This window comes from Phasianus colchicus, chromosome 8 (assembly GCF_987193195.1).
Source record: "Phasianus colchicus chromosome 8, bPhaCol1.hap1.1, whole genome shotgun sequence".
NCBI lineage: Eukaryota > Metazoa > Chordata > Aves > Galliformes > Phasianidae > Phasianus > Phasianus colchicus.
In genome coordinates, this window is record NC_143443.1 from 10855200 (window position 1) to 10878325 (window position 23126).

Here is a 23126-nt window from a genome sequence, read left to right on the forward strand (position 1 = left end):
TGTGGTACAGAGAATTTTTTTCCACTCAAGTTTCAGAGATAACAGTATCAATAAAAACGAAAGGTTGTTTTCAAAAAATGCAAAAGAATTGCCAGACTTCTCCTGGATGAGAAAGAAAAACTATGTTCCTTAGAGGCAAAGCTCTTCAAATGGAAGACTGGCAGTATATTGATATTCTCAACCAAAAAAGATCTCTAGTGGGTGCAATCCAACTCTTGAAATACATAGAAATATTACGTTATTAATAAGCATCTTATAAGGAAACTCTACAAGAGGTTAGATGGACAAAAGGACATCCATCTGGATGGAGTTGGGGGAGAAAGAGCAAGTAATTTTCAGTCAGTTTAACACACTTTAAGCATCCCTGTGCAGGGTCATGCAAATGCCAGAGCGCATTAACCAGCATGTAGCTTGGTGCAATTCTACACCTGCATCACTTAACAACATTTGCAAGAGTCTGCCTATGTTCAACTGTTGAACAGAAATGTTTTATTTGCTTTTAATCTGGCCTGAGTTGAGCACGTTTCCACATAACTTTTTTAATAAGACATTTCTTTTGGATAAGTATGATAAGCCTATAGAATTGTAGGTGCATCTTTTGCTAACCAGTAGTAAGAAGGAAAGATCTGACATGCAGCAATTCAGAAGAGAACAGACATGAATATGTTCATCAGAGACTGCAATAGTTCAACAACAGCACCCAGATCCATGTTTGTTTCTTGCATACTATTACCACTAATAAAAGTTCGGTCCACATTCAGAGATTAGTTTCAACATGAGTAATTTTAAATATCCTTTTAAAAATTTGTGATTTTCCATCTAACTGGAAAATTTCAATATTGAAAAATTACACTACTTTTGAATGATATAGTTAGTTGTCTGCTTCCGTTCTTCTTTTTAGATAGAGAAATAAAGTGTACTTTACTACTACATAAAGCTGATTTCACCACAAATGGATTCATGCTCATATTGTACACAGTTGTTGTTCATCTCCAAATATATGGCAGTGACTCAACATTTTGGGTTAAAAATATACCTATAATCCAATAAAAGAGCACATTTGTACCTTTAAAGGTACAAACTCTGCAAAGTCAGTATTAAATGTCATAAACTCAGAAGAATTTCAGTTCCCATCCAAATCTGTGCTTTTTCTATAGTAATTGGACCAAATCTTACCCTTTCCCCAAAGAAATCAATTTATTTCCAAAGCAGGAGTCAATTCAAAGTCTCCTAGCAGCTGACATAAGTAGCTTTCCAAATCCTTTTCTGCAGGATCTCCCTCAAGTTCTATTGAGATGAAAATCTCAGTATCATAATTAGTTAGGTTACTACCCCCAAAAATCCACAAATCATAAACCTTCTGAATGGATATGCAATGTAAATTAACTGAGGTACAGAGAACATCCCTAGTTTCTCACTTGCTTTCTAATTTCAGTCTTTGCCTAGTTTGTTTTCTTCATAGCACTGTACAAGATTTTGTAAAGAGACATGCCCTAGTAAAAAGCCTATCCTCTGTCCTGTGATTGAAAGCAGGAAATGATGTTATGGCTAATACATTTCCAGTACCTCCAAATGCAAAACCTTCTGTCAACACATTTAAACACAGCAGAAAGACATAAGAAATAGCATGAGGCGATATATGAATGGCTGATATTAAAAAAGGATGTTGAAATTCTCTAAGTGGCTCACAAATACAAAATACTAAGATAGAAAACATAGTGTAGATCTGGAAACAGGAGAAAAGATACCCTTTTGAAGATGAAATGAAATACGCTATTGAAGCATGTTTAGAGTCTGCTAGATAGTCATATACAGATCTCTTGAAATAACAAGGGTTTTTGTGAAGTTGGGAATGAAAATCCAGAGAGAAATCTACCCCTAATATTAGTGATATCCTTAGAAGCAATTACAGAATTTATTCTTCCCTGGCTCAGAACTACTCTCCAAACCCTTGCAGATGTGACATTTACTATGTTTGACATAATTACAAGAGCAAGTAGCATAAACCCACATTACAGGCTAAAACTAGCATTATTTGTTAGTTGAAACAGTCTTTTGTTTATCAGCAGCCCCATGTCCAAGGGCACAAAGAAATACGCTATATTACTACCAGAATAACTCACCTAAGAAATTGCTCCTTGACCTCATCAGTTCAAGAACCAAAGATTCATGTGTTCAACCACCATCTGTCTCTGAGTCCTTTCCTCATTTTCTATCAAATAAATTACTCAATATAAACGACTGGAAGGGATCTGTCGCCAAATAAGTGAAGTGCTTGACAACACTGACACCAAGTGACAGAATTCAGAAAAATACAAAACAACTTACATAGAAATTATAGGAAGCTTCATCAGTCTGATCTGAGATAGGCAAAGTTGTTTTTTTTTCCACTCAAGAACACAAACATGAAGACCTAACATGAGAGTTCACAATTTTCACAGCTGTCATGCCCAACTTACAGAAAGCTTGTCCAAGATTAATCATGTAAATACATTTAATCATGTACACAAATACATGTTAACAGTGTAATTTAACCTCAGTCTCACAAATGTGAGTGAAATATTGGATACACTTTAAACTTTTACACAATCTAGCCTTGTAAATTCATTACTGAAGAGGAAAAAAAATTGACCGTTCACATGCACAGCAAGTATTTACTTCCATTAAATTTTGTGGATTCGTGTTCGTTTCTCAAGTAAAAACAGTACTTTTATACCCTTTAATTAAAAAGTTTGGTCTGTTAATGCAGTGCTAAATAGTCTCTAAGTCTTATGTGCTTGCTTTACCTTTCTGTATGATAAACGCATCTGTTCAGAAATAAAGTACCATGCCTTCCAACACCATATGTATTATATAGAATTGCCACTCTTCCTATTGATTCATACAATCAGATTACATGAAGCACAAAACCCTACTGATAGAATAATAACTCTATCAAATGTTCTCCTTTCCCCACTTACCATGTATACGCCCAGTGTTCCACATCTTACCACTTGGTTTCCACATCCTTACCTGCTGACGTTTGTATGCCAAATAATCTAGGTTTTCCAGATCCTTTTGAAACTTCTGGTAGGTATTTTGTAGATCAGATTTACTGGATACATTTCTTAATGTTTCAAAAGTTCTTTGAAACTGTGATGGTAAAGAAAGAAATACTGTCACTCTCACCATTTGTGGTTTCGCTTTCGTCTGGTATTTTCCTGCATAAGCATTTTAGTCTACCAAATACTAATGATATAGAACTGCATCTTCTTCAAGTATACCATATTCTAGACATGAATACATTCCTACAATTTTGAAATCAATTCTATAATTCAAAAAAAGTACATATTAATAATATTACTTAATAATATATTAATAATATATAACAATTTCCTTTAGAAAGGGGAATGGGAGATGTCATAGCACAGAGACAGGTGAAGGATCTGACAGATGGCGCCTTTCAACCTCCTTGTCATCACAACAGATCTTGAACCTAATATCTGGCCTGACTTTTGGATGAGCTTTACAGACATAGCACACTGTCTAGTGCTTGTGAGCAGAGACAGTCACAGCAAGTGACCATGCTGCTCGTTTTTACTTTTAATGAAATCATCTACCCCTCCTTAAGGATCTGATATGAATGTTTGCTACACCACTGATATGAAATTACAAAGGTATGTTGTACTCGATTCCCTCACCTCACAAAATAGTAACAAAAATAGGGAAGAAAACAACAAAGAGAAACAAAATCATTTTAAAGTTTGATTTTATAAGATTTTATAAATCTTTTTTTCTCTAGGAGATATGCTTCAGAATATGTTCTTACTCGATAAGCTTGAGAATGTCACTATGGACCATAAAGACTAAAGACATGTCACCTGAACAGGAGGCCAGAAAACAAAAATACAACATCACAAATATTTAAGGTACTTTATTGCATACAACTGGCAATGTTGGAGGAAACATTGTTAAATATGGAGTACTAAGTTTTATTCCTGACAATAACCATACAATCCCCATATAAACAGAAAAAGGCATGGGAGGCAGCAAACACTGCTTCTTTAGTTTATGAATTATGCTATTTGACAAATCACAAACTTGCAGCATTGCTTACATGGGAATATAGCTAATTCATGAAGATGATAAAGCCAAAGTTTTATTCAAGATGAGGGCAGTGAAGTACTAGAACATGCTGCCCAGTGAGGTGGCAGATATCCCAACTCTGGAGACATTCAAAATCAGGCCAGATGGGGATAGGAGCACCTAATCAAGCTGTAAGTGTCCCTTCTCATTGCAGGGGAGTTGGACTTTGAGGGTCCCTTCCAACTCAAACAAGTTTATGATTCTATGAAATGGCCTGCTGCATTTCCTTTACTTGTTCTCACTTTACATGCCTGGCTCAGATTTAGGGCCAGTACTGCAAATGCCAGTTTGTTATATTAAAAAAGAAAAGAAAGAAAAGAAAAGAAAAGAAAAGAAAAGAAAAGAAAAGAAAAGAAGAGAAGAGAAGAGAAGAGAAGAGAAGAGAAGAGAAGAGAAGAGAAGAGAAGAGAAGAGAAGAGAAGAGAAGAGAAGAGAAGAGAAGAGAAGAGAAGAGAAGAGAAGAGAAGAGAAGAGAAGAGAAGAGAAGAGAAGAGAAGAGAAGAGAAGAGAAGAGAAGAGAAGAGAAGAGAAGAGAAGAGAAGAGAAGAGAAGAGAAGAGAAGAGAAGAGAGGAAAAGAGGCTCTCTTCTGGTTTGTCTGAAACCATAAAAGTCAAACCATATTTGCCATTCAAAATATTAATATTATCATTTTCCATTGTGCAGGGCAGCAAAACAGCACTAAACTATTCATTCGTGAAATCTTTATTTTCATATGGATGAGTTAAGGAAGAAAATTTAATTTCTATTCTGACATAAGCAGTTCATTAAAAAAAAACTTATTTTAAAACATACTTCTACTTTAAGAGACTAAATTACAATAAATGTACTACTTTAAATCAACAGTGCTGAGGGCAAAGAAAGGTGCGTACAAGTTCTGGAAACAAGGGTGTGTCACCTGGGATGAATACAGGGATGCTATCCAGACTTGCAGACATGGGATCAGGAAAGCCAAGGCACAGGCGGAACTAAACTTGGTGAGGGACATGAAAAACAATAGGAAGATTTACTACAGGTACATTGGCCAGAAGAGACAGGCCAAAGCGAGTGTACCTCCTTTGGTAAATGTAAAAGGAGAACTGGCTTCAACGGACGAAGAGAAGGCTGAGGTACTGAATGAGTTCTTTGCCTCAGTCTTCACTGGCGGCCAGGATTCCAGTACTTCTCATGTCCCTGAGCCCTGCATCCCTAAACCTCTAAGTGGGGATCGGGGTGGCAAATACCCCCCCCCCCACTGTGAGGACAGAGCAGGTCCGAGACCACCTCATAAGACTGAATGTGTACAAGTCTATGGGGCCAGATGGCGTGCATCCCAGGGTTCTGAAGGAGTGGCTGAGGAGGTTGCCGAGCCACTCTCCATCATATTTGAAAAGTCATGGCTGACAGGTGAGGTCCCGGATGGTGGCCTTCTATGATGGAGTAACAGCATCGGTGGACAAGGGAAAGGCAACTGATGTCATTTACCTGGACTTGAGCAAGGCCTTTGACATGGTCCCCCACCACATCCTTATCTCCAAATTGGAGGGATGTGGATTTGATGGGTGGACCACTCGATGGATAAGAAACTGGTTGAAAGGCCACAGACAGAGGGTGGTCATCAATGGCTTTATGTCCAGGTGGAGGTCGGTAATGAGCGACGTCCCCCAGGGGCCTGTCTTGGGACCAGTGCTCTTTAACATCTTTATCAATGACATCAATGACAGAATTGAGTGCACCCTCAGCAAATTTGCTGAACGACACCAAGCTGAGTGGTGCGGTCAACATAGTTGAAGGAAGGGATGCCATTCAGAAAGACCTCAAGAGGCTAGAAAGATTGGCCTGGGTGAACCTGATGAGGTTCAACACGGCAAAGTGCAGAGTTTTGCACTTGGGCCGGAGGAATCCCAGGCATCCATACAGACTGGAAGGAGCGGTCCTTGAGAGAAGCCCTGTGGAGAAGGACCTGGGGGTCTTGATAGATGAAAAACTTAATATGAGCCAGCAGTGTGCCCTTGCGTCTTGGAAGGCAAATGGTATCCTGGACTCTATCAAAAGAGGGGAGGCCAGCAGGGACAGGGAGGTGATTGTTCCCCTCTACACTGCTCTTGTGAGGCCCCATCTGGAGTACTGCGTCCAAGTGTGAAACCCCCAGTACAAGAAAGACAGGGAGGGCCACAAGATGATCGGGGGCTGGAGCACCTACCCTATGAAGACAGGCTGAGAGAGCTGGGCTTGTTCAGCCTGGAGAAAAGAAGGTTGTGGGGTGACCTCATTGCAGCATTTCAATACCTAAAGGAATCCTACAGAGGGGAGGGGAATCAACTCTTTGAAAGGGTAGATAACTGCAGGATGAGGGAAAATGGTTTTAAGTTGAGGGAGGGGAGATTTAGGTTGGACGTCAGGGGGAAAATCTTTCCAGAGAGAGTGGGGAGGTACTGGAACAGGCTGCCCAGAGAGGTTGTGGATGCCCCGTCCCTGGAAGTATTCAAGGCCAGACGATGGGGCCCTGGGCAGCGTGGTCTAGCATTAAATGAGGAGGTTGGTGGGCCTGCATGTGGCATGGGGGTTGGAGATTTATGATCCTTGAGGTCCCTTCCAACCCTGGCCATTCTGTGATTCTGTGTAACAGGAGAAATGGTTGAAATCAATATCCAAAAAATTCTCTGAAATTCAAATTACTGAAAGCACACATTTATGAAAAAAAGTTGTTGTTCGCACAATATTTTATTCTAATGGAATGTGTAGCATGCCTTTTTATAGAGATTTATGGCCTCCTCCATCCAGGAAATATCAAATAATTTTGCTCTTGTTTTAAGAAGTTTTGAAGACACATGTTTTGGTGATAAGGCAGATACTGTTTTGCATGCACATTCTCATTTCTGCCTCCAAAGCAAAAGTGAACTATAAAATTAATTCTTCTGGGTCAGGATAATCTATGTATACCTGAGATAGAAAAAAGTGTTGATCAGGAAAACCATTCTAGCTTATATTAATTCATTATTATACCCAGAAATAAACTACCAAGAGAAACAGAACTTCCATGGTCATTTTACTGATGTACAATTTGCCCTCCAATATCAGCACTCATAAAAGGAAATTTCAGTGTCACTTCCATATTATTCTCCTATGCAGCACTGCACTTCAGTGTGTTGATGCAGAACAAAAACAGTATAACTACTCAAAAGAAAACAATTTAGAAATGCTCTTTTTTTATTATTGGTTTGAAGGCAGTCTACAACAATGGAGTTCTAGGCTCTGTCTAGACCATGCAGGAATTGTCATAGTCCCAATGAACAAATATATGAAAGCAAACACCTACTAACATCCTACCTTAATTTTCTTAAAATACTTTTCAAACCACTTTACTGACATAATAGATACAATATTGATTTTTTCCCACTTAGTACTTCTAGCAGTTGTGCACGTTCCACATTAAACTATGAGGAAATTATCTCAAAGCTTTACAATTATTTTATATGAAAAAATAATATACAAATATATTTTTATATGTAATAAATAGATATACATTTGTATCTATAAATTATATATAAGTATATAAATAACCAACCCAGAAAAGCTTTACCTCATTTAAAGCAAGTCCTATGCATTCAAAATAAGCCTTATTGCTGAGTCCAGATAAATTCACTTTCATCACTGTTTTCCCCTAGTTTGTGAAAATGACAGGTTGTTGCATATATTCTCTCCATCTCAGAGAAAACCAGAGAAAACCATTGCTGTCTAAGGCAGCCTTTCTCAGATTTAGAAATCTTATAGTTAACTCTTAATTCACCACAAAAAAAGAAGTTGATATCCTCCTTTTCCCAGGCCATGGGAAAGAGTTTTAAGACGGCAACCTAATCCTGTTACTTTATCTTCTTTTGCTAAGGCATAGCATACGGATACAATTATCTCTTGTTTTAATGATTCATGACTCTTAAAAATGTGGTGGCTGAGCAGCAAGGAGGAAGGCTGCTGCGTATTTACCTGCCCTGTCACCTCTAAAGGTGAGGATTTGCCCCTAATACACTGAATCAAGCAGACACTTTGGAAGAAAGGGAAATTATCCTTTCTCTAACCTAATAGGCATGCATTGCTCATGGAAACCCTTATAGGATGTTGGGTAGGACAGAAAACAGTGGGAAAAAAAGCAGACAAGCTGCCTGCAGCTGAAGCAAAGCTATGAATCTTCTAAGCATGAACTCCTAAAGTAGCTGATCCACATCTACACCTGAGATATAAAAACAAAGATGCTTTCACTACATCTAAAGACAAGTCTGAAGAGTCTTCTGCAGACCAGGAAGCTCTGGAGAGGAGAAGGAGAAATAAGACTGATGGGGAATCCCTATACAATAACAAAAACCAAGAAATTGATTTGCTTACAAATCTTTTCATTTAAGTGTGATTTGTTTTCAGATCTTTTCATTGCAGTGTAATTATAACCCAGCAGTTGTGTTTTTTTCTTGAAAATACAGCTACAGTCTTCCTTTTTGTTTTCTTGTGCTCTGGTAAAAAAGATTCAGGAGCCTTCAGGCTTGGTCATTTCAAAGAAAACCTGAAGTAGTTCCACCTGAAGTTGGCCAGTTAGGGTCCATTCAAAGCCATGCTTCTGACTTGCAAGAAAAGGATGATGTTCTTTTTTCAGCAGTTCCCAAATAAGACTAAAACCAGGGATGTTACATAAACTGCATCGTAGCCACTGTGGAGCCTGTTCCCTAGCAACAGTTTGCTAGAGTCATTAAGTGTTGCTTTTTCACGGGGAGCCCTAGGGGTTGGAAAGCTATGAGTCATTAGGGGGTCACAAAGCAGCACAGTCAAGATAACGAGAACAGAAGGGCATTCAGGTTCCGTTTGCAAGCAAGAGAATGTTCACTTAGAGAAATGCAGCTCTTCTTAAAGTAATTCTTAGAGGCTGCTTTTTCTTTGTCATCTATTGCACTTTACAGATTGCCATATTATTTGTGGAGTATCATGATAAACACTGTAACTCTAATTACAAATAACTGTGTTCCATGTGTCATATACGGTTCTCAGTAAGAATCCATTTCTGGTGGCTGATGAGAAAAATATGAGTATGAACCACAGAAGAAGCCAAATCCAATCTCAAACACTCCTGTTAACTTTTAACGTCTCTTGTTTACACAGGCTTCTACTGCTGTGGTGATTGTTCACACTCACCAAAGAAAAGGAAATTTTTGATTTTAAAAACTGACCCTCTACCTCTAGGGTAGACTGAGACTATTTTCTTTTTTTTTCTTTTTTTTTCTTTTTTTTTCTTTTTTTTTTTTTAATGTTGCATGGTACCACAACAGAAAGCAGTCAGGAGGTGATGTAGCATGCAAGTCAAATTCTGCATTAAGTAGAGTTATACAGGTAAAGTCAAATCCCTAAACCTGAAGCATATGTAAGCCTAAAATGACTTAAATGACTTTCTTCTGTGTCACCATACTACCCCTCTCCTGCTAAAAATATTTTTAATGCTTCCACTGCAGGGAAGGGAAGAATATGAAACACTACACCCACAATGCCCAAGTTCTCAATTCACTTCTTATTTGTAGTCATTCTCATTTCTTTTTTCCTGGCTGTAGTTAAATAACTCTAAGCAAACACTTTATGAAGATCCTACTGTCTGAGGTGTTTTTGAAAAATATGAAGACTTAAAAAATAACCCTAAAAGCACAACAAAAAGGGGGAAAAGGCAGAAAAAACACGCTGGTTCAGAATGATCTAGAATAGATAAGAGAAAAACAGACTTTTAAATGAAAAGCTCAGAACTTGTTACGGTTTTGCTGTGCTTCCTTGATCAATAAATTCAAGCAGTTCCATTACTCTGCTAATTCACTTAATTAAATAATATTGAGCACCACTAGCCACAATGAATGAGGCTGGTAATGCAGCGCTGAATCAAATAATGTGATACATAAGGTGGCTCTCTATGTTTTTTGCAACACAGTTTTGGTTAGAGAAGTCAAGCTGTAAACTAAGCATGGAAAATCAGATATCGAGAACTATTGGAAAAAAATCTGCTCTTAAAGAGTGGTCAGGCACTGCAACAAGCTTCCCAGGGAGGTGGCTAAGTCTCCGTCTCAGGAGGTGCTCAAGAAATGTTTAGATGTTGTGCCACAGGACATTGGTTTAGTGGGGAAATACTGGTAGGTAGATGGTTGGACTAGATGATCTCGGAGGTCTTTTCCAACTTTGGCAATGCTATGATTCTACAATTTAAACTCTTGCCTATTTAAAAAAAATCAAGTTGTTTAAAGATGAAACTATTTTCATTAGTGTGTTGTATCTTATTTTCTCAGTCAACTCCAATTAAAATCAGTATTTGCACTGCACTATCATACTTTTATAAGGCTGTGAATTCCACTAGAAATGACTAGAAGTATAGTATGATGGAATATGATCAGTCAGATAGTTCTAATATGCAATAGTTTTGGGTGGTGAAGATACCATAGGACTATGTAAAGAACCAAAATTATCTCCACCCTACTGGTGAAATTTCATAAAAGAATCTCATCTTCACAATGGTTCTTTTCAGTGGTGTCTGCCCAGTGCCAGGATCAGAGTCAGTGAGGAAGATGTTCCATCTAAGCATCAGGAAGCATTTCTGCACTGTGTGGGTGATGGAACACAGGCACAGGTTGCCCAGATATGCAGCACAGTCACCTCCTTGAAGATCTCCTGGCCAACCTGCTCTAGGTGGTGTTGCTGCTTCAGCAGCATTGTTGGACCAGATGGACCCAGATGTCCCTTCCAAACTCAACCATTCTGTATTTCTGTATGGCAAGCACAATACTCTTACAGGCTACAGACTGGAAGCAGTACACGTGGTTCATCCTTTTTCTCAGGTACATGTCAAATGGCAGACATGGCAGATGACAGATAACACTAGAAGAGGCTGTATATGACAGCTAGTCAAACTGTCACTGTTTCTCTCATATTCTTGTACAAAGACTGCAGAGGAAATTAAAGTGAAAATACCCAGGCTGCATTCTCCCAGTAGAAGTAAGCATAATATTAAATGTTTTGAATGACTATGAGCTAATTAATCTAATTTATTGCATGAACAAGAATAAATTCAGCACTCTTTGCTAAATGAGTTAAAAAAAAAACATAAACAGAAAATTCCCCATGGAATACTTTGTACTGGATGAGATTTAAATAACATGCTAACCAAATATTAATATGATTAAATATTAATATTATTAAATACTACTTGAATGATTAATAATAAAATACTGGTATTAATTGCTATTATTTATAATATATTAATATTTGATGATAATGGGCTACCTTCTTTCTCAATTTTAAAAATTAACTATTTTTTTGTGATTTTATGACAATTACAGAGCACAAAGTTTTGGAAATAAAAACAATGAAATGTCACATGTCTCAAATGATTAATAACAGTGTAACATTTTTCTTCACATCTTCGTGAAGAGAAGAATAAAATGGAAGGACTATTAAAATGTTATTAAAAGCTCAAAACAACTGCTAAAGACTTTTTTTAATGAAAGTTGATCTCCTGGTCATATGAATCTGTAGACACTAATAGAGCTGATACAGCAAATGTAAGGTCTACTTTCTATGCTACAGTTACTGAATACAATCTTTTTTTTATGGAATCAAGACTCCATTGAAGGGGAAAAAAAAGGAATTCCTAAGGAAGTTCTAAGATCCGATAGTTGAAGTTAAGGCCTTTGCAAGAATGAAATTCAAATTAAAATACTTAATGAGTTTTATTTAAATCTGGCTCAGCCGGATAGAGCTCAGAATCTTATCTGAATGTGGTTCACTAGCATGTGTTGAAATTACCTCTTCTAAGTCTTCTAAATCTGCTAAATCTACTCTATTTCTTAATATTCTAAGTCAGTTTCCTGATTAGATGTCAACAAGATGCCATGACAACTAATACCAATGTTACTGAGTTTAACAGCCAGTGCAGAGACTAAATAACCATGAAAAATGTATCTTCTAAAGACTAGAGTCATTTTACATAATCATTTTGGAGTGAGTTCTGCCACACTCACTGAGTGTGATTTATTCTGAGACATAAATGAGGAATGCAGTTCACACTCCTGTAGAGAATTAAACTAAAGTATGGAAGAGAAACATAACTGTACTCCTTGCAGTGTTGGAGTTTCTCTGATGGTTCGTTGCATTCGCTATGATCTCCAATTATTATTTGCTTTCATTTTCAAATGAAAATAATGAAATGAGTTATAGAGTTGTTTAGAAATACAGAAACTGTGGAAAAGAAACCTTCCCAATTACAATTCTCTTATGTAAAACACACTTAAAGGGTTTTACAAGAGTGCTTCTAACATAGTGAAAGTACTTATGTAAAAATGCAATGGGTTACCAATTAAAATACAATAATTTAAGATTTTTTTTTCACATAAACACTACAAAAGAGGCCACTTTCTTATAGCTGGGATATAACAATATAGATTTTTCTGCAAGTTAGCACTTATTTTATCCTGTGCTGCACCTCCAGCAATTGTCAAAGCTGAATGTTTTAAATAAAACACTGGAACCCAAACAACATTGTTTTGTTATGAAATACTGCAGTACGAAGCAACAAATCCTGCTGTGATTGGGAGCTAAATTTTTCCCCAAATATTTTAATGTCAATAGAACATGATTTTTTTTTTTTTAATCTGTGTGTAAGATACTAAAATATAAAAGGAAACTTGAAGAGAATAATTCCTCGTTTTTTCCAGAAGAGGAACACAGCAATACATTTTGGGAGTCAGAAGAATGATGCTGGCAACATTAAAGTCACTCAAAGCACTACAGTTATCAGCAAAAGAATTTGTGTAGGCAGGAAATTTTACTAATGTTGCTTAACAGAAATGGACATATTTTGCTTAATTATGGAATAGTAACACAACCGTGTTAATTTTATATGGTAATAGAAGAACAGGGCCATCCTTGTTTACAAAGAGAAAGAGAAAAAGAAGAAAAAAGATGACTGAATACAGCATTATTATAATACAATGGCTACTCTGAAAGTAAAGTCTCCTATTTAGTTATGTTGGCCCATGATATCAGAGGCAGATATTGGTGGTATGGCAGTAGAAGCTAAACCTTCCCACCAATACTCCATTAAATTTTTTTGTCATGTGACAAGTAGCAACTGAGATGCAGTCTAACAAAATAGCACCTGACAAGCATCCCTAAGAGTAAGAAATCAGGAAAATGTGGCAGGAGGTCTACATAGATGAGCAAGGAACTTATGGATAAAATAAAAGGAAATAAAGTAGAAATGTGGAAAAAGAGGGTCTGTCCACCTGGGAATAACATAGGAATGTTGTCAGGACCTGTAGAGATGCAACAAGAATGGCTAAGGCCCTCCTGGAATTAAATCTTCCAAAGGGGATAAAGGATAAGAAAAAAGGTTTTTTTAAGTATGTCAACAGTAAAAGGAAGACTAGAGAAAATGTGGGTCCCCTAAATGAGGTGGGCACCCTGGTAACAGAGGGTGCTGAAAAGGCAGAGATGCTGAATGCCTTCCTTGCTTCACTCTTTAATGTGAAGACTAGACCTTAAGAATCCCAGATCCAGGAAATAAGAGAGTCTGGGGAAAGAAAGATCAAGGTGGATCTGGTCAGAGATCATCTAGCAAAAATCAACACACACAAATCCACGGGCCCCAGAGGGATGCCCCCATGTGTGCTGAGGGAGATAGTAGAGGTGACTGCTGAACAACTTTCTATCATCTTTGAGGTCTTGGTGAATAGGGGTGGTGCCTGAAGATTGTAAGATAGCCAACATCACTCCAGTCTTCAAAATGTGCTAGAAGGAGGACCTGAGAAACTAGAGGCCTGTCAGCTTCACCTCTACTCCTGGAAAGGTGATGGAATATTCTGAATGTCATCTCTAAGCAAATGGAAGAGAAGAAGGTTATCAGGAGTGGTTGATTCACAAGGGGAAATCATACTCAACCAGCTTGATACCTTTCAATGATATCATCACTGACTGGGTAGATGGGGGGAGAGTAGTGAATGTTGCATACTTGACTTCAGCACTCTCCCACAACATCCTTGTTATGAAACTTAGAAACTGTGGAATAGATGAGTGAGTGATGAGGTAGATTGAGAACTGGCTGACGAGCAGAGCTCACAGGATTATCATCAATGGCACAGAATCTGGTTGGAGGCCAATAACTAGTGCTCTGCAGGGTCAGAGCTGGGTTCCATCTTGCTCAACATCTTCATCAACAACCTGTTTAAAGGGATGGCATCCACTCTCAGCAAGTCTGCTGATGATACAAAGTTGGGAGGAATGACTGACACACTGGAAGGCTTTGCTGCCATTCAACAAGAATTGGTCAGGCTGGAGAGTTGGGCAGAGAAGAATTTGATGAGGTTTCACAAGAGCAAGTGTGTTTTGTACCTGGGGAGGAACAGCCACATGCATCACAGGTTAGGGGATGACCTGCTGGAGAGGAACACTACAGAGAAGGACCTGGATATTTTGGTGGACAAAAGATTGTCCATGAGTCAGCAGTGTGCACTTGTGGCCAAGAAAGTCAATGGTATCCTGGGGTGCATTAAAAAGGACATGGCCAGCAGGTCAAGGGAAGTGATCCTCCCCCTCTACTCTGCCCTGGTGAAGTGAAGTATTCTAAAGAATACTGTGTCCAGTTTTGGGCTCCCCACTTCAAAAAAGACAGGGATCTACTAGAAGCAGTCCAGCAGAGGGTCACAAAGATGATAAAGGGCCTGGAGCATCCACCATATGAGGAAAGGTTGAGTAACCTGGGTCTCTTCAGCCTGGTGAAAAGACGACTGACGGGGGATCTGATAAATGTTTATAAATATCTAAAGGGAGGTGGGAGGCAAACAGATGAGGCCAAGTTCTTCTCAGTAGTGCATAGTGATAGAAGTAATGGCCTAAAACTTGAACATAAAAAGTTCCATACAAACATGTGGAAGAACTTACTTTACAATAAGGGTGATGGAGTACTGGAACAGGTTGCCCAGAGAGATGATGGAGTCTCCTTCTACAGAAATATTCAAGAGCTGTTTGGACATCTACCTGTGTAAACTATTGCAAGGAACCTGCTTTATCAGGGGCTCAATGACCTTCAGATCCCTTCCAACCCCTACAATTCTGTGATTCTGGGAAATGCATAACAAAGATAGGTCATTGAATTCCTCCAAGCAAAAAAAAAGTTGCACCCATTAACATCCATCAGTGCTTGCTGAACACTTATGGGCACCAAACAGTGGATGTGAGCACAGGGTGGTGGTGGGTGGCTTGTTTCAGCAGTGGCCGCAGCAACGTGAAAGACAAACCAAATTCTGGACAGCCATGCGGACTTTTTTTTTTTTTTTTTTTTTTAAAGTGCAGCATGGAGGCTCTTGTTCATTACTGGTGAAAATGTACAGCTCATGATGGTGACTATGTTCAAAAATTGTGTTTTGTGGCTTACCTATATATGTACTTCCAAAATAAATCTGTCCCCAAAATGAAAAATTAAGTTGTTTTGACGAGTATTTTCTACTGTGCAATTTTTAAAGATGTGTCAAAATTAGAGCTTTCTAGCTGTTTCCGTCTGCAGTCTGCGAATAAATAGCTAGAGCCAGAAAGCTATCAGGGGCCTTTCTAACACATCTCCCTCCCTCTCCTTGTAGCTTGTCTTTCTCAAACTGACTTGAATACAAAGAGAGACCTTGACCTACTTGGTCTTTTTCCTTCCTAAATATCCACATAAAATTCCACCTTCAAAATTCTCTAGAGATCAATTGTCCTGCACACAAATATCAAGAAGGTTTCATACATAAACAGGAAATAAAGAAAAAGGATCTAAAAATATAATTTTACAGATAACTATCTGCTAAGTTAGATGTAGGGCACTTTTTTTTTTTTTTTTTAATTTTCTACAAATCAACACTTTCACTAGTTGCCAGGGTGTTATGTGTACACACACAAAAAAAAACCCAAAAAACTCACACTTTTCTGGCCAAAGAGAGTCTGAGTTAAGTCAAAATTTACTTACCACAGTTAAATGTTCCAGTAAGTATGCCACATCAACCATATCTGCCAGAATAAGAAGCCGTGTAACAGCTGTAAGAAGAGATCGTGCTGTTTGGACAACTGCCTGCCTCTTAGGCAAATAGCAGGGATCACTGGTAAAAGACTCTGCTGATATCTTTAGAGCTTGACCTGTAAAATGAAGACAAATTCATTTAGGCTATATTACAACACTCAAGAAGAAACAGTTGAAGTTTTGTCAGCTATCATCTGGCAAGTCACAGGTATTACCAAAAAATCTAGTGTGTTTTTGTCACCCTAATGCTTTGGAATGGAGATCTATTACTGTAGATAATGCAGAATATTCTGCATTTTGAATGCTGTTTTTCTGTTCTGAATCATTTAACTCTTAAACGGTTCCTTTGGCAATCACATCATTACTCTTAACTATATACTAGAAAACCAGAGGCTCTAAGTTAAACTTTCCTAGTCACTGCTTTTTATATTATTTTGTACTTACTGTTAAGTAATTCATGGACACAGAAGAGAATCAAATATTACTTTTCTCATTACGAATAAAAGTTAACAGAATGAAAATCTCATACACTCAAGCATCTAACAAATAAAATCTATGCAAATAAGTTAGCAACTATGCAAATAGATAACAAATACTGTTTTCCAGCATTAAATTTTGAAAACTAGATTTAAATGGGCATTGCATTCCTGTCAGCATTCAGTCTCTGAAAAAAATCCCACGCAGTCATCCAAAGATCTTGGCTTTGAATTGCTCTAATAGCATTATAAGCGCCAAAATTCCCTACTACCATCTCCTTCTCTCCTTTAAACTGAGTATTTACCCAATCATACATACTTCAACAATAAAACCATTGCCAGTAAGTAGCAATGAACTTAATGATTAAATTAAGTCTATGCACACAAGCCCCACTTCTGCTGTCCCAACATCCAAGTTTTTCAATAAGCATAGAACAATATAAACAAACTTCTAGCCATCAATATCCAGCTCTTACTGAATACTCGAGTGATTGCTCAGGATGGCAAATGAAGTGAGAAGCCACAGTGCAGCACAAGAAAGTGAATATTTAAGACATGCTCTTCTCCTCAGACATATTCCTGCTGACTGCCTTAGGCAGCTGTTCATTAAGTTGGATCCAGGCTCTTAGCCATAACACTTGCATTGAAAAGAAAAACCAAACACATTTTAGATATTGTTAGCATGAATCTGCCAAGGGTCTCATATCTGGAGAATGTGGATCTCAGCACTGGTTGTTATTTTTTTTCTGCTTCTCTTCTTCTCTGTTTGAAAGCTCCTCAACATTTTTTATGCACTGGAGAGGTCCCTAAAACATTATTTTGCTTCAGGATAAAGAGAGGAAGAGTTGAAACTTAAAGATCAATCATCTAAAACATGCTATATATTTAACTTAATAACACTCTGTTTGCAAGATGTGCCAATTTGCCTGAATTTTGTTACTCTCAGCTTGGAAGCAAAGGTATCCTAGAGTGCATTACTGCTTAGTAAATTAGTATTTTAGCCTGCATGGGATTCCTAAAGAATATGGCATAAGGTTTATAATTCATTCCACAGACATTTCTACATTTTCTTTCTTTTTCCACCACACAGGTGTGAGTTAGAGTTAGGCTACAGAGACATCTGCAATACAATATCTGAACAACAGAATTACTCCAGCCAAGTGTGAAATAGAGTGGTGTCAATCACATGAAACTTTATTCATGTTGAATCTAATTCTCCACTGACAAACAGTGAGCAAAGTCAGAAGTGTCTGAAACATGAACCCAGGAACAAGCTGGCCATTGGCTGAGGTGGTTGAATCAACAAATATATGACAGCCATAGGACCACGACCCCAAAATACAGCTGTGATTGCAGACTAGGAAGAAAGGATCTTCAAGTATACAAGCAGCAGGAAATGACATATCCAACACCAATACAATGTGAAAACATTCTTCAAGTGCTGTAGACAGGCATGACACTGATGCAATTTAATCCATTTTATTGTAAATCCCATCAGGCAGATTTCTCCCCTAATTATATTTGTCAAAAACAATGAAACAGTACTAATTCAGTGGCGTAAATACGGAAGCAGAAAGATGAGCATATCCATCATATTTCAGCTATTTCAGACATTGAAGTGAAAAGCAATTAAAAGGAATGAAGTCAGGATATATATCTTAAATATATAATTAATGGAAGACAGATATCTCCAAGGCACATTTCAGCACACACACAGAGATAGCAAAGTAAATGGTGTTACTACCGTTAGCTGATCAAGACTGCTGCTGCTGTCAAATGATTGCTGTTTTGTAGATTCGCTTGACATAAGTAAATAAATAAACATGCTCAAAGAGAAAGGTGAAAACACAGCTCAGCCATGGGTAATTTTTTTAAAAAGTTAAGGATACCCATGTACTTCTCTCTAGCACCAAGAGTATTTTTAAAATTACCTAAAAATACTTTTAAAAATAAGTCAGTCGTGAGCCTGTTGGCAAGTATGCTGTTGGCAAAGCTGACAAGGGTACACAGACCTGCCAGGCTGCTTGCTAGCTGATGGTAGGCTGTCTGTACAGATACTTGCAGTAATACCGTTTACTGCAGTTAGTGAAAACTCTCCACAGACCGTGATTCAGATCATACTCCAGCAACAGCTAAATGTTTTTCCATGTTTCAGACAAGAAAATCAGAATATTGCTTTCTTCTTTTATTTCTTTGAAGTGATATTCTTTCTTCTATTTAATCCTATCTAAGAATCACATTCTTGTTTTCTGTTTGTTGTTACATCTGCCTTTCTCATTTCATTTGTGGGAGTGTGAAACCCACACAAAATGACTTCGTTGTCAACTCTTGTGTTCTCCCACAAGGAAAGTCCTGGCGCTCTCTTCCCTGAATCTCACCTTTAAGGCTGATGGACTTACAGTCCAAAAGAAAGAGTTGTGAAAGGAAGCCCACTGACCAAAGGAGAGAGGGAGCTGCTGGAGCCAGTAAAAAGAGAAGATTTCAAATCTCCTGGTGCTCCTTGGGGTAAACAGCACACCAAGCATCAAAGTGCATTCTTAGATGCTCAGTTTGCCAACAAGTAGAAACGCAGGAAGTGACTTAAACACGGCTGTGATAGCATAAAGATTATACCAATATGTCACAAGGTATATTTTTACATCTTTTCATATCTACATTTTATCTTGTGGTACACTTTATAATGTCTCTAATGCTATCTACATTTCACAGCATTTTGAGTAATAATGGTGGTAAATCACAAGGAACTGAGGCAGCACACATACATAGGGAAGTGAAGAATCACAACTAAATATGGCCACTACATTTGCCAATAGAATGTATATTCAAACATAACACACCAACTGGCCTTAATCCAATCAGACTGTACCAAACAGTTCATAGCAACAGATCAGTAATGTTTATGCAATTTTAAATGTATTGAGTAAAATGTTTATAATCTGAAGAGTTTTTGTGCCAGGCATGCACAATTACATGGAGTGATTCCCTTGTGCATCCAGCACCATCACAAAGTAATGCTTCCTTTGTAATCCCACACTGGTCTTAAGGAGTTATCTTTCAAGCTGATGTTTTTGTTCAGTAACAGTAAGGTAGTTTTTTTGGGTTTTTTTATTGTTTGATTGTGTTTTCATGTTGCTGTTGTTTAAACAACATTGCTGAAGTTATTTTGCTTCTTGTGCAACACACATGGTAATTATCATTTCTTCAAGGATCATAAATATGAATTACTGTCAGCTACATCTAAGACAGGAATTAATCTTCTGGTTACTGCAATCAGAAGAGCAAATAACCATGTGACTGGTGTTGTCTGTGTATCAGCAAGATTTTCAGTATTAATCCCTCTACAATCACCTTGATAGCCATTGTATAATTTAGGAATTCTAGTCTCAAACTCAAGAAGAAAAAAATCAGTGGTTTATACCAATAGTTGCATATTTCTAAATCCTGGATTACAGTAGTATTTGCAGCCTTAAGTTCCATTACCGGCATAAGCAGAATTAGGACCAGAGGAGACTAGGAGTTAGTTCATATCAGAGCACAAGCCTACACTTTCTAAAAACAAAAGATGAAAAAACACTAATTGTTGGCATGATCACCTGTTTTTCTATCACAAGTATCATTTTTATCTGCTATAGTTAGCCAGCTGGAGTTGGCATTATTAGTGTCAAAGCAAGGCAGATAGATATCTCCTGCATGTTCTTAATATACAATACCATTATAAGTCAGCTTGTCACAGTATCCTAGAGTAGATGTTACAGGACATTTTTCTCCTGCCACAGAGTCTGTTATTCAGCTCAGATACCATTGTATTTTGTTGTACTGCAATTACTTTACTGCTGCATACCAGGAAGTTCTACTTCCACATTTCATACTGCTGTTCCTAATGCGTAATCAGAGCCACCACATACACCCCCAACATGCCTCATGTCCAGTCTCTTAATTCCCTTTTTCACACTTAGGGACATCTGAGCCAGTTATAGATATGCCCAAAGCTCTTCTGCATGGAATCTGTTCTTGGTCCGATGAAAAGGATGTGCAAAACAGGTGATCTCAAGCTTTTGTATCTAAATTCTGCCCCCTAGAATGAGCTGCAAAGTACACGTGTACATCAATGTAAGATGAGAAAACAAAGTTAATTTTTTAATGGATTTTCTGGAGAAAATAAAAATACAAGTCAGCACTATCCCCCTTTCTTAATAAATATCCTTATTTTGTCCTCCCCATTTTTTTTCTTATGTGAATAGTCACATTTATTCTATGCCACAGTTTTCCCTGCCTTTTGCTCTCAACACTTTAAATACGAACATTTGAAAGTGGGTTTTTTTGCTGTCCTTTTTTTGTTGTTGTTGGCATCGTTTTGGGTTTCTGTCTTTTTTAATAATTTATTCTTTGAGGGTAAGGGAAGGCTCAAAATGTAACTCCAGCAAGTAGCATGCTTTCACTATGTTATGTCTGATGTAAGGTTTATCTAGGAACACACTGGAGACATGATAACAGCTAAATGCATACAAGATTGACACTGCAATAGCTAGAAGCAACATAGGCAACAACTGTTTTGTTTCTGACCAAATACAGTCAGCAAGTAATGATGATTAACACCAAGCATTTTTGCTAGGCCTGTACAATTGCTTGAAAACTATGATTCAATCTCATCACACCTTGATATAAATTATAGCAACAGGAAGTGACATGTTTAACTCTGGACTTTAAGATAATGTTTCCCCATATAAATTACATCACTATTTTGTCTCAAAATTAGTTAAGTATAAGAATTGGGACGTTAATTATACTTTGATGCTTAATATCAGCAGTGTTCATGGCTGAATGTTTCTTAATCCCTTGTATAAAGGTTAGTTATTTTACAATTTATAATAGTATGAATAGAAGGCAGTTTATTGTTATATGCTATATACATGAAAGCTGGCAGTGAGATTTTTTTTTCTAAATGCTTATATCTGGATATGCTATTTTTGAATAAAAATGGGGAAAAAAGTGCTCTTTAACAATGCCAGACCAAACCAGATTACCAGGAAAACCTGCCAGCTATGAGGCTACTGGATTTCTGCACAATGCACATAGTCCATCAGCAGCCTCTGCAGTCCTCCGAAGTAACCTGTTCCTGATTTCACTCCCTATAGACTTTCTTTTCATGCTTAAATAAGCCCAGGAGCAACTTGTTTATCCATAGAGGCCTCCCAGCATTCTTGCCTGCCTTCTTTTTCTTGGGTTGCACTGCTTCTGGGCTTGAAGAAGATGGTCCTTGAATACTGACCAATACTGATTACTGAATCAGCATTTCCACACTGGCCATAACTGTTCTAAAGTAGTATGCATTTAATTCTAATGTCATAGTCTCCTAATTAAGAAGCTCAGTGAGCAGTGATATATGATAAAAATGCGAGAAAAGATTTTACATTATTTTTTCCAGACGTTGGTCTGCAGCTCTGGGACTCATAGTTTGGTTCACATCTCAGTGAAATTACCTAGAGGATTGTTTTAGAATTCCAGGCTACATTAAATATAAACTGTGGCCAACATGTAAAAATTTATAACTGGTTTTAAAGCATATGAATAAGAATACCAGCCAGTTACCACAGAAAAATTCGAGCAGAGAAAATTAAATTCTGTATGCTATAATATGAATGACATGTGACTGCATGCAAACTCAATTAATCAGAATTTATGATCCAGATCTTTTCAAAGAGCTTAAAGTAACAAGAGACATTTAACAGCAGCAGAATGCAACTATAACAACAGGGAAAATTACATGCGGTGGGGTACACCACAAATTAAAAATAATACAACCCCAAAGGACTATAAATACCTGTAAAATCAACAAATATTAAAATTTACCGTGTGATTGTTCACCAACTTTTTAAAATTAACTTGAGCAGCTCAGCAAATCCATGGAGGAAAATGGGCTGCCAGCTTACAATTTGTCATTGCATAATGATAGGTAATAACATTGATTTAACTTTCTTTTAAAATGTATGCAGTGTATATAATCTACTTTACGTATTATTTATTTTTGTAGTCATCCCTAGTCTTGGATGAGAATCAATACATAAATTGAAGATGTGAAATATTTTTACATCATCTATGTATAAAAATCAATAGAAAACTATATATTTTTTTCTTGTCGTGTTATCGACCTGGACTGGATGGGCAAACATTTTAAGACTAATCCAAAAATGGCTGATTTTTGAAAAAGCTGAACTGATCAATATGACAGATAACAATGATATTTGCTGGATGTAATGCTTTTAATCTTAAAGTACCTTAAGTTATCTCAGACATTATATGCATATATCAGACTCTGAAATGCAGCTCTTGTTGGATCCAGAAGAATCCAATAGCTAGTAATGACTACTCTGAACAACTGCAGGCACTCAGAAACTCTCCTGGCTGCAAATGGAGAAAGACAAAATACAAAAGAAAAAACAACCTGAAGCTGTTAAATTATTAAGGGCAGAGACCTGACTCAAATGGCTAA

The 23126-nt window shown here is 37.5% G+C and overlaps 1 protein-coding gene across 4 annotated transcripts in view; it reads right to left on the reverse strand.

Moving 5' to 3' along the window:
* Positions 1-23126, reverse strand: part of CTNNA3 (catenin alpha 3) — a 447191-nt gene that overhangs the window by 383419 nt on the left and 40646 nt on the right. For all 4 annotated transcript variants that reach the window (XM_090144866.1, XM_090144867.1, XM_090144868.1 and 1 more), the window contains exons 5-6: positions 16110-16276; positions 3013-3132 (exon numbers count right to left, since the gene is read on the reverse strand). In XM_090144866.1, coding sequence (XP_090000992.1) covers positions 3013-3132; positions 16110-16276 — 287 coding nt within the window. The remainder of the gene's footprint in view (positions 1-3012; positions 3133-16109; positions 16277-23126) is intronic.